Genomic DNA, 21,116 nt, shown 5'->3' on the forward strand with positions numbered 1-21,116 from the left:
ATTTTTGCACTATATTTTGCATTCGGAAGTATAGAACGCAGGTCTGCTCAAGTGCGATTTTAACGTATGTTTTTCTTCAGATAGTTATACACGTTATACTAAAAAATGGTACTTGAGCAAGCCTGCGCTGGATGTTTCCCAGTCGAAAAACCATCGGAAAACACCCATATTTTGCTGCAAAACACCAATTTATCAAAATAATGCAATCTTCATGACGTCATTCCTACATTATGACGTCACTGTGGTGATAACCTTTTACACCTTTACTTCCAATATGATTTTAACTTTCTTTCACTTTAATTGTAAAGCTCTTTCTAAAACTTTGATTTTGGGGGCAAAAAATGCATAAAACCGCACATACTAGTAGTCCTTTCCTGACTATATGTCAAAACGAAATTGATTTTAGAAACTAATGATTGCCTTTTCTGTCAAACTCTTCTAACATTTAATTACTTGGGTGAGGGAACGCCTATTTATATTCTGAAATGGTTTTATATATACTTAATAAATATTTTGAGTATGCAAGTATTTTTTTACTTTTATAAATGCCACTTGTACAGTATTGTCACCCCCAAATGTCTTTTAGCAGAACAAAAAGAAATATGCTTTCAACCTAAATTGTCAAAAACGATATGATTTTCCAGCGTTAGGAAATGTAAAAGGTTATTCCACAAGATCAAAGATTAAGGGACAAATCTAACCTTAATTTAAAAAAAATAGTGTTTCATCGTGCGTAGATAACCTCTTGAGGTTACAATGTCAAAGCTCAAAGGACAACACTTACATGTATCTCATAACATAGAAAACTTTTTTTATTATAGACATCAACCCTTAGTAATGTACAATGAAATCAAGCTGTATATTATCATGTAGATGAGTGAAATATTGGGGTTTTTTTTTAATTTTGGTTTCGAGGTTTTTTTTTAAATTTTGGTTTCGATGTTACGAGGTCAAAGGTCAAGGATAGAATTACTCTGGGCTTATAAAGATTACTCCCACTTATTATCAAAAGAACCTACAGTTGCATCTAATTGAGATTCGATATCTTGAGATAAGGTTGACATATTTTAGTTTTGCAACATGAAGGGTATACTTCTTTAACAAATATATTTGATTTACATGGGTTAAAAAATAACATAGGAGTTGTGTACTGCTTAAAGGGGAAAAAAGAAGGAACTTTTCTAGAAAGCTAATTGTTTTCTTTATTTCATTCCCTATCCATTTCTTTCGTCTTGAAGCTCGGAGTCCAAAAGACCGGACTTTATAAAGGCAATGAGAATATCAAATACATTATGAATATGTACTTCTTTTGGTATTCTCCACAGCTCTCGGCTACTTTCACATCACCATGCTTTATTGCTCCATTGAATTTGTGTACTTATAGTTTTTCAGCATTTCATCAGCATTGATCCCGCCTATAATGTAAGGTGACTAAGGTCAGAAGAATATCCCAAGGGAGAACAAGATATAAGAACAACTATTTATTTCGTTTTTTAATCTAAATTTAAAGTCCACATATATAAACCTGGTATACTCAAAAGATTCAGAACTCAACAAAAAATGGAAAGAACAGGTTGGATTTTGGTGACCTCTTGTTTAGTTGCCCTTGTGTCTTCTCAGGGTTGTCCAGATGATGATTTAAACCTTAAGAAATGGTCTGACGACGCAACTTGGAATGGACAGGTATATGAGTATATTTTCATACCTTAAATATGTTTATGCTTTTGGCAAAGTGTTTAGATATATCGTGAATATGCCTCATGTTTTACTAGTTTCAAATAAATTATAGAAGGCTATATATTGTTAAATTATACAAAGTTTAATTTAAAGATACAAACAAATTGTTAAAGTATACATCATGTAAATATTGTGATATAAATTACAAAGCCATCACAATTTTTTAGTGAATCAATAAACCACATAATTTTTTTTAAAATTGTATTTTTCCGAATTTGTATGGAAGCGTATTGGGGTCTACACTTGTTGTGTTTTAACTTATAAAGCATCCTTTTATTGTATTGTCAATATATAAAGTATTATAGTCTCTTATTTATGCAAATGTATTGAATTGTATCTTGATTTCTAAATAATTTAAATCACCTTATTGAATTTAAAAAGTTTCAGTTCTATCTGTTATATTGACTTCACAAAATACAAAGTTTGAAATTTTGATTTAAGAATGTTAATGAATTAAATTAAGATAGAAATGTTGAAAAAGAATAATAACACAAATTATTTAAAAACCTTAGAGAAAACGAAAAAAATGTAATGTTATAGTAAAGGGTTTTTTTACGGGTAAGTTTGCTTTCACACAAAATTGATTAACTTTATACTTTTAAGTGTGTTTTTTCTATTCGACATTTAATTACAAATTAAATGCACAATGATAATAATTAATGGTAAGAGAACACCACTTACTTGCTTCGAAGCTATATAATTTTGCTAAGAAACAACATCATTATGCTCTCTCAGCTTCCACAGGAGGGGGACAGTCTTGTCATACAAGATGGCGACTCCTTCCTTCTGGATACCTCCCCGCCTCCTCTGGACTCTATCACCATAGAGTCCGGCGGGAAACTGGTCGTTGCTGACGGCATGGACATAAAGCTGAGTGTCAAGTACATCTTGATCCGCGGGGAGATGCACGTGGGCTCGGAAGACTGCAAGTTTACAGGAAAACTCCATATTACACTGCGAGGTCGGTAACACGCTAATCATAAAATTATTATAGTTTGCAATAAATAAACGTCTACTTAAGTTTTACATAGTATGGTTATTTTTTTAATTGATAAAGTATATGACTACATTCAGAACTTTAAACTTTAATTTTCTTTAAGGAGGTTTTGATGATGATAAAGGATTACTTACAGTGTACAAATTTTGTTTGACATTTATTTATACATGTTTCATACATCAAACAACAGATTTTTGCTGACACTAAATGACTTGATCACATTAAGGTCAATCTTTACGGTCAGTTGCCATGCTGTTTAAACCATTATCTTTTGATATTTTTGGAGGCGTTAGGTAATTGGCTAATCATTGCCGATCATCGGTCTATTTTACCAAATAATGTTATTCAAAGAAATGAATTACAGTAAGCTAACAAATAAATAAGGATTGGAATTATGCTTCTAATTAAAAATACCAATGATTATGAAATATACAATATATTCGAATGTATACAATTGTATTGCTAATTTCAATAACGAGCTGGTAATTGAAATAGAAATTGCTGTGAACGACAAAACAGCACAGCACATGTAAAAAAAATAATAGTCACTTTCAATACAAACTAAATCAACACAGTCGCTAATTGTTCACTAAAAATAAGTGTACAAGAAAGATGTCATAAACAAACCTGAGCTGTTTCATCTGATTTCTTCATCAATGCATACATGTGTCTGATCTCATCCTTTCTTAAACTTGTTTTGGATACATGCAATTATTTGCCGGATTGAATGATTTAAGGTATACGTTTACTCAGAATGAAAAAAAAATCCACTGATGATAATGAAAAACCATCTATTGTGTGTTAAAGACCTATCATGGTAGTGCTATTTTTCACTTTCAAAAAAGTAGGTCAATGACCTACTTTTTGAGATAATGGCCATTGACTATTTCTTAAAATTTTAAGAAAAGTCCCTAAAACTTTTTGAGTATCATTGAATTTTTCTTAATTGTGAAAATAATACAAATTGCTAAACTCTTTTAAAAATTAAATACAGTTTATGAATATCAGTGACACTAAACAGACACAAAGCATTAAGTTTTTATTCACAATTTTTATGAATATTCCAGTCCGAATTTCCTCTATCAGTTTTCAAATTCCTTACCTTTTTTGATTCAATTTTACAAAAAACTGAATGATGATAATGCTAAAACATTAATAGCATTAAACTAGGTATATTGACCTTACTCTGCAGGCATAAAAGTTATATGAGGTCAATGATCAAAATTTTGAGATATGGTGTATTTTATCGTTTTTAAGCAGTTTTCAATAGTTTTGTAGTGTGTGCCATTCGAATATCTAAACAAAATAGTGAGATAAAACCAGCAGAAAATGTGCAAAATTATGTTTTCTAAAAGATAAAATCTTCACTTTGAACATGACAGTACTACCAAAAATATTTCAGTGAAAAATAAAATCTGAAAACTTTAGTCCGAATTTCCTCTGTTTTGCTTAAAGTAAAACTTTGTTTGAGACTAATTGCATAATATAGTAAAAATACTAAATGGTTTGTCAATAATAATTCATTTCATGAAAACTTTTAGTGTTAAGAACAAATTTTACTCATGACATTGAACTTTATAACAATCCGAATTTTAGAACTCAAACCCTGAGTAAACAACGTCCTTAAATCATAACTACCAAATTAAGATGTGAAGAAAATTGCTCTTCTTGTACTAAATAAGGTCCATCGCTTCGCTCGGCACCAAAAAGTTTCCAAAATACTGGTAGAGTTACATGACAAAGTCGCAATTTTATAACAATGTCATTATTTTACCAATGCTGGGTTTGATGCTGTCTGCCCATTTAAAAAAAAGGATAATTCAAACAGCAACGTCTCATTTTTATGACATAGTTTGCAAAATGCAAGAATTATTATTGTAAACAATTACAAATTTTGCTTAATAGGGGACGAGATCAAAATTTTATTTTCCTAAAATACATTTTTATTAATAAAATTGTTTACTTGTTTAATTTGAATGACTGTTAGAATTCAAGATAGAAGCGAGATACCGAAGTAAGAAATAACTGATAAGGAAACAAAAGCCTGATCTTATATTTGTTTACAAATAATGCAAAGTACAGGAATTACCATTTATTTGAGAAACAACTCGTGCCAAAAAAGATAAATGGAATCAATATTTCATAAATGATAGTATCAACAAAACAAAATTAACCTTTGATTAAAACTTATATTAATACGATGCATATGTAAACAAGGCAAGAGCTTCGTTTACAATATAGAATTTCGTATTCTATACTTGCTAGCAAATCAATAATTGGCTTTTAAATTTTAATGAATCATTATAACTACCAGTGTTTGCAATTCTAGATACTAGTATGAACAGATAAAATTTGTCAATTTTGAGCTCAAATTGTGTCCAAGTCCCTTTAAGCCTCTGGTATAAAGATAAGTTGATAGTGTCTCACAAAAATTGCAATGTTACTGGTCTTCTTGTACTGCAAGATCTTATGAGATTAGAGAGTAATAGTGGTCTAATCACAATGCAATGTTTCATGGCCCATGACAAAACTGCAATTATAAGCGCTGCTGTTGATAGAAGACTTTATATTTCATATTACATTTTCCAGAGTAATCGCTTGTGATAAAACAACAAATCAATTTTGTTATGTATTTTCCAATACATTTATTAATGAATATATTAATATAGAAACATACAATTGCTAATAATCATTTAAATAAAAGTAAAATGGATCATTTTTCCTAAATATTATAAGATGGTCATATATGACATTAACAGGAACAGAAGGCCTTATCACTCATATCTAAGTGCAAGCCAACCAATTTTTGTCGTACGGTCAACTCTATCATAAAGCCCGTTGGTCTTTATGGATTTGTTTATTTCCGACCGTACTTGATGACCTCATAAAACTCTAAAATTGTAATGGTTAACTTACAAGTAGTTCGATTGTGTTCGACAGGTAACCTTGGTGAGTATAAGGTTGACGGTTTTGGGGAGAAGTTTATCGGAGTAGCTGCCGGGGGAGTCCTGGAGATCCATGGGGAATACCGTCTGCCATGGACCAAACTCGCCTCCAATGTCAAGGCCGTCGATTTTATCTCCAATGTGAAGGTCAGTGCCTAAGAATAAGATATTTAGACAGTTCTTTTTTGCTCGAATACTAGTACTTTTCGTCTAGGAAAAACTCTTTCAGCATTAATGATCACAAAGTAGTAATTTGTAAGTGTGTATTTTTTATTTATAATTTTTAAAATGGGAGGTATTTTTTAAACCAACAAATTAAAAAATTATTTCTAGAAAAATAACGTTTATTAAATCTTTCCTGCATTATCATATTGCCATTTTATATTATTTTATACAGATTTCTTATACGTTTAGAGAATCTCAAAATATGATTCTTAGTTGTATGCATATGTCTTAAATTGAAAGCATATCTATCAAATTTAACAGTCTCTTTTATGTTTCCTTGTTGTTAAAGGTGAAGACGATTGCACTAGGTTTTTTGATATTTTAATATTCTAGTAAAGCAACAAAAAAAAATTGATAAGAAATGAACAAATATCATTAATTGAAGTAAATGACAACAAGTAAACATATACACCATTAACAGAGTCAGCATTGACTTGAGAAGCAACTGACTTCCCTTTAAAGTGTTTGGCGATATATTATAAAATATACTGACAACCAATAGTAATAAATTTAAAAAAAAATCTACTAATTTATTCCGACAACATACAAAGAAAACTTTCTGATTATTCATTTAAAAAGATTTTGCATTAAGAATTCGTTTATCTGGATTATTATTTTAATATAAACGTCGATTGATTTGATTTGATAAAGTCCTGATTGTTTTTTTTTTATTTAAATGATTAACTTTTTTAATGAAATTTGTTTTTTTTAAATGGATCACGCCTATGATGTTGTCTTATGCCTTTTGTTAATTGATCAGAATATTGCAATAAACGCCAATAAACAAGACAATGCTGAAGTGAAAGACGACGATGAAGATGACGAGGGAAGCGATGACGTTGAAAGCGATGACGACAAAAGCAACACGGCTGATGCAACGACGGACCCCAATGTTAGAGAAAGTATCAAAATGGAGGCGCTTGTTATTTATGTTTTCAATGAACAAACTGGTGTTATGGAGTCGGCTGCTCGGTTAGTGACCACCGGTGGTAAACCCAAAGATTTTCCAAAAAAAGTCGAAGAGGCAAGAGAAGTTCTGGACTGTAAGTAAATCATGCAGCAAAATAAATATTTTAAAAAAAAACCATTGTAGAAAGTGAACAGATAGATGAGGTAGATGGTAGTTGGCATTTTTAGACTCTGTTGATCTCTTTTAGAAGACTACTAGAAAAATATATCTAACTAGGTAAATGTAAATGTTAATACCAACATTTAAAAGGTAAATTTTCTAATGGCTTGTAGCCATTAAAAGTTAAAAGCAAATCTGACTCTGAACGGTTTTGACCATCCAGCTGCCTTATCTATGCCAATTTTTAACATACAGAGAAAGGGGAGTTTCAAATTATCCATTTTCAGCAATAATTTTCAGAGCTTTAGAGATTTTCCTAGTGCCTTTGATGTTATTATTCATCATAATTATTTTGAAATTTTACATGACACACTAGTTATTCGACACCTGTTACTAATCTAAATTCAGCTATTCCTGCTGGACGCATCGTCGCCATTGCTTTGAAGAGACGGTTCCGTGTGGGTAAGGTGGACACTTCCGGACTGTTCGATATGTTAGAGCAGTGGGCGTACGGGGCGGTGGACGGCTCCTCACTCAAATTCCGGGACTACAAATTCCACGGCGCATGGGCCATGATTAAAAAACAAGGTGCGTTAAATTCCACTGTTCATCTGTTTTAAGAAAATTTATTTGTAAAATCTAATACCATAGAAAATAATATTATTCAAAGAAAAATAACTTAACTCATATTACTGAGTTCATGATTCAAAAGAAAAATCGTCTTCTTCTTTTTTTTTTACCTGTATACCAATTTGCGCTAGATCTTGAAACCACAAAAAAGTCGTGGGTATTATTTTTTTTCTTAAAACTATGCAATGCATACACATGTAACAAAAATGCTCCAAAGCGTTGTCTGTTTGCTGTTTAGTCTGACTGATGTACAAGATCATAAAGTTTAAACGATTTCACCCAGGTGACGATTCATCAATCCAAGAACTTCTTCTGAATGATGACGGTAAACCCCTACGTATTGCGGAACTCTACCACATGGAGAACGGCCTCAAGTTCAGCGTCCGTAGCTGGGTCCACACGGTCCGACGTAACCAGTGCTACTGTCGGGGAAAGTCCAGCTCCCTCTCCATCATCAACTTGGTGGACGATGTGCAAACTTGGAGGAAAGGTAGTATCAAATACTAGAAACGAAAAATAAATTCGTTTGAATATTTTGTAATTGATTAGCATATTGATAGGTCGACCGGGAAATTATTTTATTTTTCAAGAAAGAAATTTTTGTTTGTTTTATTATTTTTGTTAAGAATTTGAAATAGAGGACATATAGTACAATATAACAAAAATACAGTTCTTCAGAACAAAGTTAAATATGTAAAACACGGTCCTCTGTATGTGTATTCCAACATTGAGATAAAATGGGAAGATCTTTGATTTAGTCATATTAACATGAAGGTATAAATCTTAATTAGTCGTACATTATTTGTTTTGATTATAGTATTATACATGTAGTATTGATAAAATTTGTCATATATATATGTTTGACAAGCTTGATTTATAGAAGTTCCAGTTTAAACATCACACTTGTAAAAAGTGTGACTGCTGATTAATTAGACTGCTATTTTATTTTTCAAATTTTATTCCATGTCTCAGGTGATCAAGTTGTGCTTTTATCTACTGACTTCGACTGGGAGCAAAGGGAATTCGGAAATATCATTGACTGTCCCTCTTGTACCTCGAACCAACTGCTACTTGATCGTGAGTTATTAAATGTCATAACACAATCATTTCAACAACCTAAGAAGAGCAACTCTTAAGTTTGATTTGATGTGTTTTCTCTATTTCAGTTGAACCACGGTTTGATCATTTTGGCGAGATCTACAAAAATGTTGACATGCGCGGCGAGGTGGCCCTTACCAACCGAACCATAGTAATAGAGGGGGAGGCAGATGCTAATGGCAAAAAAATGGGTGGACACATCAAGGTCAGCCATTACACGATGCAGTTATATGACCATATTCAGATAATTGTTAATTTTATTAAACACTTATGAGTAACCATAATATTTACTTTCTTTGCGTTGTAAGTTAGTAACCATGCATGTATATTACATGTAGCTTTACGTTGTCTTTTTAAGTTTCTGAAGGGTTTCAAAACAGTCCAGGTAAACAACGTGGAATTGGTTCGCATGGGCCAGCAGACGTCACTAGGTTTGTTCATTTATACCCCGTTTAAGGTGGTATGGGACACCTCCATGTTGTGACGTGCTATTTATCGAAATAAACAATAAAATCCAATGTCATTTTATAAATAGTTTCTTTCTTAAAATTGTCACCTAACGGCATAGCGCAGTGGGTTAGAGGATTCACTACGAATCTGTAAGTCATGAGTGAATCTGAGCATTTTAAAATGTTTACCTTCCAAAATATTTTTAAACGTATTATATATAGTGAAATATTGTAAAATTTGAAAATTGTAAACCGGTGAAAGAATTTTAAATATTATGTTCTTTGATCCACATTAATATCGACAGATGCCCTATACCACCTTAAATCTCAGAATATCTTAGATACGATTGATAATTTCAAACCTCACATGTTGTGATTTCATGATTTCTTAAATGCACAGGCAACTACCCGCTCCACTTCCACATGTGTGGAGATGTGGATGACAGAGAAAAGCCGTCCCTGCTGAGTGGAAACAGCATCAGGGATTCGTTTGCGCGCTGTATCACCGTCCACGGCAGTCATGGTGCTCAGGTAGGATTCATTAAGGATCATTGTGAATGTATATAGCTACACATTGAACTGTGCTTTAAAAGACCAAAAGTGGATAAGTAAGCAACTAATATACAATTATTGCAGATTTTTTAGGTCAATTCGATTGATCGTAAAAACCCAGCAATAATTATTTTTTTTTATTACATAATCAAAGGGATTTTGTTGTTTTATTACAGATTAAATATTTTCGTCTATTTTGTAAATGTATTCAGGTTTCAAAGTGATCTATTGAACTGCCGGTCAATAGACTGCGATCTATTGGACCGCCGGTCAATAGGCTGTGATCTATTGGACCGCCGGTCAATATACTGCGATTTATTGGACCGGCAACGCATTTTGGAAAAAGTTTAATTGCTACAAGATTAAAAGATAATTCTATTATCATGTTTATTTTACTATTGCTCTTAAAATTAATCTTTTAGGTCATCTTGGTATTGATTAATAATGACCTGAATGCATAATGGTATAACCTTCTATAATTTAGAATTGTGAACACAAAGTGCTAAAAACGGAATTAGGTAATAAAACAACTATTTAATGCCTGAACAGTCAATAGACTCGGCCGTTGGCCTCGGGCACTAGATCATACTGAGCTGTTCCCTGTACCAATTCAATTCAATTCAATTCAATTTCAATTCAATTCAATTCAATTCAATTCAATTCAATTCAATTCAATTCAATTTATTCTCTCAAACCATTATCATACAATGGTACATGAGGTACAATAACATATTTACATTAAATTGTGATGTCAAGGGTCTAATAAATTATATATAAATTATAATACAACATAGTATTACATGTGTTAGTAAGCATAAGTAAGTAAGAGAAAAAAAATAGTAATAATACAAAAAGTGGTAGAAAAAGAAAAAAATAGATCATCATATAAAAATTTAATACAATGTTTCATTGGTGTTCAATACGCGGAGAGTAATAATAATAATAAATGCTAATATAGTTTAGGCTGGACAGCAGAATTGCTCTTGGATATTCAATATAAAAGAGCTTAATTTTTTCAATGTTTTGATGTTCGTTGTCATCAGCAGTTCCCTAAATTTTAATGTACTTGGTTTTTGAAAATACTTGGTACATAGAAATTGCTTACGTAAAGTTAAAAAAAATTTACATTCAAGAATAAAATGGTATTCGTCCGCTAATTTACCACTATTACAGAGTGTGCAGCTTCTGTCATTTACAGGAATTCCATACCATCTACCGGTTTCAATCGGTAAACGGTGATTTGCTGTTCTGAATTTAATAAGTGGTTTCCAAAATTTTTTAGTAAGAATGCCTAAGTATTTTTCAAAACCAAACTTTTGTTTATAAATTTTATATATTTGACCTTTAGATGAATTATCTATATCTTTTGCCCATTTCTGAATGAACTGGTCCTGCAATCTTTGTTTGATGGCGGCAGAAATCCACTTATCATTAACTATTGCAGTACATTGTTCTGTCCAGATATTAGAGAACCCACATGAGTCTAAAATATGTCGTATAAAATCAGTCCATGGATTTACACAGTCATTATTATACATATATTGGTTTGCTAAATATTTGTAAACAGTAAACACAATCTTATTGTCTTGACCTTGGATCATTTTTGTCCAATAAGAAATCATTCGAGAATATACAGTTACGTATAAAGGATAACGACCTGATTCACCGTAGACCATATACGATGGAGTACTACTTTTCATACATAGAATATATTTTAAAAATTTCAAATGGATTTTTTCAATAATATCTATATTCTCGTAACCCCAGATTTCACAAGCATAGAGCAAAACCGGCACTACTACTTTATCAAACAAATCAAACTGTTGTTCCATGGGTAGATTAAAAAGTCTTATTTTTCTTATAATACTATACATAGCTTTCTGTGCTTGCTCAACCAAGTGTTTTTTTGCTTTACAAAAAGATCCACTTCTGGAAAATACAGTACCCAAATATTTGAATTCACTCACAATTTCAACAACGTTATTATTATAATAAAAAATGTTTTTTGGCTTAGGGCCTTTTGAAAAAACTAATATCTTTGTTTTTTCTACATTGACATTTAGTTTCCATTGGGAACAGTACACATGGAATTCATCTAGTGCTTTCTGGAGATCATCAGCGGTCTCAGACATAATAACCGTATCGTCTGCATAAAATAATAGGCAAAGTTTCAAGTATAACATCAACTCATCTTCAATGGAAGAACTAATACTTTGTAACCCAACAATATTTTTATCTAATAAAAAATCTTCTAAGTCATTAATATACAATGAAAATAAAAAAGGAGATAAATTTTCTCCTTGACGCACACCTATATTACAACAGAAAAAATCAGATGACATACCGTTCATACATATCTTAGATTTTATTCCTTTGTACATATTTCGTATAAAAGCATAACATTTCCCCCCTATTCCATTATCTAATAGTTTATACCATAGACCATTTCTCCAGACGGTATCAAATGCTTGTTTAAAGTCAACAAAAGCACAGAATAATTTTTTCTTTCTACATAGTAAGGTATTTGATAAAAATTGAAGAGTTAGAATATGGTCCAGAGTTGAATGATTTTTCCTAAAACCTGCCTGACTGCTAGTAATGAGGTTGATTTCAGATGCATACGTATCTAAACGCTTACTCAAAATGCATGTAAATAATTTTCCGAGGCAACTAAGCAATGTTATCGGTCTATAATTTTCTGGCTGGGTGGGGTCGCCCTTATTCTTAAATATAGGTTTAATAATTCCTATCAACCACTCGTCTGGTACATAACCTCTATCGTAAATTAGATTAAATAGTTTCCTATAAACTGGTAAAAATATTGTAACTGTTGTAAAAATGTGTTCATTAATCACTAGATCATGTCCTGGTGATTTATTGTTTTTAAGTTTCTTAACCGCTTCTAAAATTTCTTCGTCGCTAATAGGGAGGTTCAGAAAGTCATATGTATCCGTAACGGCCACTTCTGGTAAATTTTCATTATTGTTATCGACTTCACACTCATTCATACCTTTCAGAAACTCGAACATATCATTAATATCTACAGCACTCGAGTTGTTTTTACTACCTGCATTAAGGATTTTCCAATAATCTTCCAAGGGGAAAATATTCGGGTCTATTGACTGCTCAAGCATTAAATGATTGTATAATATGATTCCGCGACAATTTGATGCAGACATATTTAATTAAGTGTTATCATGCGAACATTTTAGTTTGAAGCCATAGCAGAACAAATTTAGAAACGCGATATTCCATTGGACGATCTAATTTTAGTCTAATTTAGACCTCCTAGGTGAATATAACGTTTTTAAATTTCTAGATTGTTGGATATCAGCCATCAGAGAGCAGGGAATTAATCAATCATATAATAACACAATTTAAATCAATCAAATGTTACCTTAGCATCGGATCAATTCATTTATTTTTCTGTATTAAAACGTCGAACGTTATGTTATGAAATATTGTCAATTGTGATCAGTTTACCCATAAAAATTAACAGTTTTAGTAGAAAATGAAGTAAAATGCCCATTGGATGGATAGCATTGTTGTAATTTACAGGTGAAAAATAATTTCTGCCTCAACACCCTGGGTCATGGATACTTCCTGGAAGATGGCGGCGAGAAAAGAACAGTCCTGGACGGCAATCTGGGTGCAGGACAAAAGAGAAGTTCACTCATCGAAACAGACAAGTAAATGATCAAATTGTCCGTTCATCTATTAAAACTATGAACACTTCGTAATGGTTTTTATGGATTTAAGTGCAATATCATGTTTTTGTTCAAGTATTTTCATTGATCTATCTAATACGTAATAAAGGACTGAAACAATTTGGTTTTATAAACACAATATACAGCATATGAAAATCATATGACTTGTTTAAAAGATAGAAGATAGAACCAAAATCGGGGGGAAATGTAAAATGAATAATGATGGACAATTTCATATTTATCTATATTTATGGATAGCCATGCTACTTCATTAAACAGTTAATTGTCGGTGATTATGACTTTCAAAGTTATATGTTCAGATTCCCGACAACATTTTGGATCACGAACCCTCAGACCTACGTTAGAAACAACGTGGCTGCTGGCGGGGAGGTAAGATGTTACTCCCTACAGTAAAGGTTTTGCAATTTGCATATATATTAGTAACGTGTTAATTGCCAAGGTGGAAGCAAAACAAGTTTCATTTATTCATTCATATATCTATGGAGTAAGAGTGACACGGTTATTATTTTTGTATTCATATGAATATTGAAACGAAAAATGTTTGTTAATTCGTAATTTGCTTCTTTCTTTAGGGTCATGGGTTTTGGTTTGTCTACCCAAATCAGCCATGGGATGCCTCAAAAGGTCTTGGAATGATGGAGCTTTATGAAGCAATGCATACTGCAATTTTTGAATTTGATAATAATGTGGCGCATTCCTATAAAAAGGTAAATGACAATTGCCAATTGATACAAATTGTTTATGTATTATACTTTGATAAGAAACAAATATTTTAAAATATCAAAAGAAAGCAAACAAAACAGTTTGTCCTTGTGTTTTACTACCGTAGATTTCTTATTAAACGCTAAAAAATTTACATCCGCGTAAAATCGCGCAAAACGCTTCTTGCAAGTTTTAAACTTCGCTTTTATTTTTTGGACATATGTTCACTGCATGAAACTATGATAAAAATCCAGCATTTGTAATTTTGTTTTCGCGATTTGATTGAAAACAGTTAAATCGCGGAATTAAGTACCTGCGTAGAATAAGGAATCTATAGTACATGTATCTACATGAAGTTACATTTATCAGAGTGGGTTATTCATCGACAACATTTTGAAAGAAGACGGATCACTTGGAAACACCAACACGTATGAGCCCTGGAACGATCCCAAAGATCCCGACTCCGGCGCCAAGATGGTCACAATAAGCCGACTTACAGGTAAACAAAAAAGTTACAGGTAAACAACTGACAGGTTAACACAATAGTTACAGTAAACAACTGACAGGTAAACACAATAGTTACAGTAAACAACTGACAGGTTAACAAAATAGTTACAGTAAACAAATGACAGATAAACAAAACAGTTACAATTAAACAACAGACAGGTAAACACAATTATAGTTACAGTAAACAAATGACAGATAAACAAAACAGTTACAATTAAACAACAGACAGGTAAACACAATTATAGTAACAGTAAACAAATGACAGGTAAACACAATAGTTACAGTAAACAACTGACAGGTAAACACAATAGTTACAGTAAACCAACTGACAGGTAACAAAACAATCGCAATAAGCTGACTGACAGGTAATAAAATGGTCACAAACCGACTGTAAACAAAATGCTAGTAGTTACAGCAAACCAAATGACAGGTAAACAAAAAAGTTACAGCAAACCAACGTACAGTTAACAAATCGATCACAATAAGCCAACCCACAGGTAACAAAAAATGTCACAAAAACGACTTACGTGTAAGTTCCAATATTACATAGTCATTGTTAAAGCCACCAACGTGCATCAAATGGGAGTAAATCAGCTTTAAAGCTTTCTTTTGGATATTTTTTTCAATCGTATCACCATGCAAGCGAAACGATATTATCGAATAACATTAAGTTAAAAGATATTTAAAAGGACATGTATAAGGGGTAAGAGATCATATTGCTCAATGAAAGGTATGATATTTTTTTTTTACAATTTTCTGAGAGATCTATTAAAATAATATATATTGCACTTATATTTCAGCATATAAGAACATGAAACAGAACGCTTGGATCAATGGCGGCTACATCAAAGTCACCCAATCATCGTAAGTATTACACATGTATTTCATTATGTTGATACTTAGATAAATTATCATCTTAGTAATTTAAAAGTTATTACAAAATTGAGCAAAATCTATCATTTTTTGTTTTACAGATTTTCAGATAGTATAATTGGGTTAACATTTAAAAGGTAAGTATATTGATCAATAATTTGGGCTAACTACATGCAAGATTGTTATTTTAAAAAAATTGATCTTGCTATAATTTTTTTATTGTATTTATGGCTAAAAAAATAAATGCCAAAAAATAAATGTTGTCAATATAAGATTATGTGAAGAGACTTTTGTTATTGTCATTTAATTTTTAAAAGCAGTAGCAAAAGGAAGTTTATTAACGGAAATTTAACTAGCATACCAATAAAAGTAATGGCAACTTCGTGTTGCAAAAAAAAATGCCAAAAAAAAATGTAGGCACAACCGATATGTTAAATTTATCTAAATATTATATATTAAGAACATCCTTTCTAATTTGTACTTTAAAATATTAGGCTTTCTCAATAGCTTTTAGTCATGTTAGATAAAACATACAACGGTTATACCTGGTAAACTTTTAAAACAATAACAGAAATACAATGTATATGCCTAAGAATAACGTGAAAAATCACGACCAACACATTCATGCTGCAAAGTTTAATCACTAATTGAGATGCATCATTCCTTATTCTTGTTCAAAGCCACACGTACCTCGTTATTTATTCTTAAAGTCAAGTTTTTTTTTTCAATTTCAGGAGTTCTCCCCAGGAACAGTTACTCGACCACAGCGTCTTTGTTGGGGATTCCCCCAACATTGGATCCGCCTCAGTTGTTTCGAATTCGAAGTTCAAAACATGGGGACGATCCGTACCTTTGGAATTTGCGTAGGTCTAACTCTGTTGACATATAGTGTAGCAAACATTTATTAGATGAAAGACGAATGTACATTTGCTTTACTTACATTAAACATAGGCGTCGGATCCGGGGGGCTAGGGGGCCCCCACTATTTTTGCAAAGTTAGGCCTAACCATTAGGCACATATGCATAGCATCGGGGAGGGGCTACACCCCCCCCCCCCAACTTTTTCTCGTAGCAGACATTGTTCTTAAAACCTTAAAAATATAGAAATATTAATAATGATATTGAAAATTGGAGTCATAGGTATACAAGCCCCCCCCCCCCCCCCCTCACACACACACACTACGGGTTAGGATATTCATAATCATGGGAAGTAGGTTTTTTTTTACTTGTCAAGATTTCTGATGATAAGTTTTGCCCCCCCCCCCCCCACTTTCAATTTGCTTCCGACGGCACTGTTAAAATAAATAAGACAACCGGAGCAAAAAACGCCTTAATTATCATGTTTATATAATACTTTTTAAAGGAACGTAAATTATCGTTATTGTCGATGAGTACAATGATTTAAATGAACAGCCATTTCTTCCATACATGATCATATCTTGAAATCTAACGTCACTCTAAGAAGTTTGTGCAGTCTGTGCTCATCAAACAAGCAATAATCCTTTCATAGTCAACCTCAGAAGTTTTAGTACATGTATATTTAATCGCGAACAAACTTATTGAAACTGGTTAGGTTGTTTTCGGTTTTGTCAGGTCATCTTCAACTTTCTTAAAAAAAGTTGTGAAAAATACACAAATGATGTTAATTATATCTGTTAATGTTTTTACAGAGATCAGCCCCGACAGGGTTTTGTATTTTACCATGGACCTGTTTACGTCAGTGACACGTGGTTTGGAGATTTCGCCGACACAGATAATTATAGATCGGGAGCTTTGGGATTTCAGCGAGACAACGATGGTCACAGCTCGCCAATCAGCGCGGTCAGCGGAATCAAATTTTCCTTTTCAGATGTAAGATCGAAAAAATGTTGGAAAAACATGAATTTTGAAATTCTGGCTGTTCGATATGTGGAGAATTGAATTTAAGTTATTAAAGTGGGATAACTTTGTCAGTTTGTAAAATTTTGGGAAATTATTATTAAAGCAAAAGGATTAATTTCCCCCAATCGTTTCGGCATTGCCTTTGATTACTTTAAAAAACAATATGCAAGTACAATATAAATACTAGTACCCTATCCATTCAATGATATTTTATGATTAATACAGCCATTGGAGGGTAATAGAGTCTTTGACGGAAACGCCACGGACACAGGGTTTACTGAAAACGACGGAGATTTGATTGGGACTTTCCGAGACACCGATGGTACTGTTTACAAGGCGGGCGCCCAGATCGTCAAAGATATTCTTTTCCACTCGACGCCAAACTGTGTCCAAAGAACCAATTGGAAAATGATGGCTTGTGAAGAGACCTTTGGACAGGTTAGTATATTACTAATACTGTATAAATTTTCAACACAAAAAGATCCCTTAGAGCATTGAGGATCTTCATTATTAGTGCTTATCATCTACATGTACATGTGTAATACTGAGAACTGTATGTTGTGTACCGATACATTTATGTATTTTTCACTCAAGGTACGTTTATCGTGGGGTTCTTGGGGCTGGAAAGCGAAAAATGGTGCGTCTGATGTTTCTATATACCGCGATGACCTCCCGGATAACCCTATTGCAGCCGATTCCAAGCAGCAGGCGCCGTTTATGGCCTTACTGGGAGGCCAGTATAGCTATATGGCAAGAATGAACGGGAATATGCCAAAAAGTGTCAAGTTTACCGCACTTGGTTTTACAAAGTAAGTTAACCTATACTGCAGGTATATTCATTTTAATAAATCGGAGTTTTACTTCTTTTTTGATAACCAGGCAGTGTCTAATTTTTAGACACTTTTTCTACTCCAGTTTTTTTTTTATTAATGTTTAGGACTGGTTTACAAAGGATTTTTTAAAACCGTGATATCAATTTTACAATTCAAATTAATAAATCATTTCCGCTATCTCTTAGATTTTTTTGGCCTCGCACTTGATGTGAGCTTGTTTGGAAACAAGCGTAACTTATAGTTAGATCTTTAATTTTGTGCTATCATTGTTCATAATTATTTTTCATCAAACCGAGGGACGGTTTGCCAGTTGCCTAGTTCTACTGAGCTATCAATAAAATTTAATTAATGATAATTAAGTAACATAAAGATAAAGTGATGAAATAAAAAAAAATCGCAGTCTAATTCATTGTAAGGTCGGTGATTGCAATACAATAATTGAGCAAATCGTTTGTATGACATTGCAATCGATTGACAAGCATCATTAACCACGCAACCCTGACAGTTATTCCTTACTTATATCTAAAGACATTTTTCTTATTTCTTTAGATCTGTAGATACTAGTTTTTGCATAATTATGTATTTACATCGACCACAAATTGAGTCATTTTGTTTGTTTTTTAAAACATGTTTTTCATATGTAAACACACCCATTTTACTTGCTAAATATCGATCTCTCTGGAAAATGGCATAATAATTTCATCTCGTGATATCAGAAAATGATAAAATAGATTCTTGATGGTTTTCTTTCAAGAGCACAAACGGCCCGTGTCGGATTATGTGTTCCTCGGGATGCCACTGTCAAGGTCAAATTCCTTGACTTATCGGACAGCTCGTGGAAAAAAGGATCAGAAGTTACGTCCCTTGATGAGTTGGATGCTAGTACCAATCCGACAGATTTTTTCGCAGATTCTGAAGTCGGGTAACTGCTTCATAAATAACTATTTCAGCAATATCAACAATGGTTTAAAAATCCAACCTAATAATCCCCTTTAAAAACATAAAGTATATTCCCTCGTCTCTAAGTACACACAATTGGTATTCCTGTAAAAAGTTATTACCATGGTTACTGCTTTGTTCAGGGTTGTGTTCTTCAAACCGATGCACGATCGAGAGTACACCTCTACCGATCTGACGGACTGTCTAGACAGTACCTGCCCATCTGTGACGGTGACAGTGAGTGGTGGAGACTCCACAGACTCGGACTGTATCTCCCGAGCATATCCGAAGTACCAACGGGAATCCTCGGACGTTTCTCTGGTATGCGTAATATAAACGTCTCGGAATTAATTCAATTTATTCATCCTTGCTATATTTTCATAAATGAGATATAATCTCGACCTTTTTTTATTTGTTTGTTTCTAGGAACCTGACACGACATCCCTACCATTGGCGGATCTGTATCCACCAAGTGTAAGAAGTTTTGATCATGCAGTCGTCTAAAGCTCCACATTTACATAGAGTTCCTGTTGTAGACTTAAAAAAAAATACCCTAAAGGGACTTGAACACGATTTGACTTAAAATGTTCAAATTTTATTTTTCCATTCTCAATGTTTATACTGAAAAATATAGAAGTTTTTAATGCAATGTCCAAATTTGAAAGTCAAATATCAAGTTATAAGCAAGATACAGAGTTCATAGTTCTTTGTTTTGTAAACAAAGCTCGAATATTGTCATTTTTACATGTGTGTTGTATTGGTGTAAGTTTCAATCAAATGTATCTTTCTTTTGTTTATAATAGTATTTATTAAGATATTGAGTTAGTTTAAATTGTTTTTTACATGTCATTTTGTCTAAGAAATGGTAATTCTATACATTACATTTTTTGTAAACAACTATAAGACTCGAGCTTTGTTTACATAACAACCAATTCTTACCTCTGTATCTCGCTTGTAACTTGCCTTAAACATTCAATATTTTGGTCAATCATTTAAAATGCTCCAGTAAATCAATTTATTCATAAAAAATAAAAATAAAATTTTTGATCTCAAATCGTGTCTAAGTCCCTTTCAAAGACATCGAGATCAAATATGTTTTTGTAATTTGTAGAATGATATAATATTTTATAATTTCAGGGCTGGGGTGCCGGATCCACTCGAGATTGACAGTTGTACTATGACAACTGAAAATTAGGATTAGATATACATGTATCTGTAATAAATCATATCATTACTATCATTTTATAATGTTCACTTGTGTTTTATTCCCCTATTAATTTTCATTTGATAATGCCAGGTATATAGCTTATGTTGATGCTGGATAAATACATGTACCAATTAAAAAGAGCATATCTTTTTAAGAAAACGAATCTCAGAAATTAATTTATTAAAAAGGGATGATTCTTGAGTATAATGAGGTGATCAAATCCAATAAAGGCATTGGCGCTTTATCATAGATTTTATCACGCCTGACCTCAATCTTCAAAGATTGATTTCCTATTACTATACTACTAGTATACTATACTATGCAGTTCTACGATTTAATTAGGAAATAAGAAATCATTTTTTGAGTATTATGAGGTAATAACATTACTTTAATGTTACTAAATCTCTCTCTCTCTCTCTCTCTCTCTCTCTCTCTCTCTCTCTCTCTCTCTCTCTCTCACACACACACACACAGAAGAAAAACTTGATTTAAAAATTGAAAGCTGGAAAATAAGATCCTCTTCAACAAATACCCTTAGGAATCTACCATTGTGTTAGTTATTCCTTGATTGTTCTTTATTTACACTCATTTTCATACCAATATCAATCGTATTGTAAAGGTAAGATGATATTGTAATTGCTTGTCAGGTATCTTAATCTCAGTATCCTTATACTATTTTTACTATAATGTTTAGTAAACAGTGTTAGATTAGAAATGGCCTTGCCGGAGGAATTAAAGCTTTCT

At 32.5% G+C, this 21,116-nt stretch overlaps 1 protein-coding gene across 1 annotated transcript; it reads left to right on the forward strand.

Annotated features, from left to right (window-relative positions):
- The first annotated feature begins 1,524 nt into the window (after positions 1–1,524).
- Positions 1,525–20,403, forward strand: LOC117684304 (cell surface hyaluronidase). Its single transcript, XM_034455879.2, has 24 exons — positions 1,525–1,683; positions 2,473–2,698; positions 5,675–5,826; positions 6,665–6,947; positions 7,382–7,561; positions 7,887–8,093; positions 8,576–8,680; positions 8,770–8,906; positions 9,060–9,132; positions 9,551–9,681; positions 13,261–13,391; positions 13,730–13,799; positions 14,003–14,137; positions 14,502–14,631; positions 15,440–15,503; positions 15,614–15,649; positions 16,247–16,375; positions 17,183–17,363; positions 17,619–17,831; positions 17,988–18,202; positions 18,981–19,148; positions 19,309–19,486; positions 19,592–19,639; positions 20,303–20,403. Exons 1-24 carry the CDS (start codon positions 1,561–1,563, stop codon positions 20,330–20,332), a joined length of 3,345 nt encoding a protein of 1,114 aa, XP_034311770.2. The 5' UTR covers positions 1,525–1,560; the 3' UTR covers positions 20,333–20,403.
- Positions 20,404–21,116: the final 713 nt, after the last annotated feature.

This window comes from Magallana gigas, chromosome 7 (genome assembly GCF_963853765.1).
Source record: "Magallana gigas chromosome 7, xbMagGiga1.1, whole genome shotgun sequence".
NCBI lineage: Eukaryota > Metazoa > Mollusca > Bivalvia > Ostreida > Ostreidae > Magallana > Magallana gigas.

What these genes read in the sequence shown, in the direction of transcription:
- LOC117684304 (XM_034455879.2), top strand. Translation starts at nt 1,561, where the DNA reads ATGGAAAGAACAGGTTGGATTTTGGTGACCTCTTGTTTAGTTGCCCTT. An exon ending in TCCGTACCTTTGGAATTTGC is followed by an intron (nt 16,376 to 17,182) that starts GTAGGTCTAACT and finishes ATGTTTTTACAG; the next exon opens with AGATCAGCCCCGACAGGGTT. An exon ending in CGGATCTGTATCCACCAAGT is followed by an intron (nt 19,640 to 20,302) that starts GTAAGAAGTTTT and finishes TTATAATTTCAG; the next exon opens with GGCTGGGGTGCCGGATCCAC.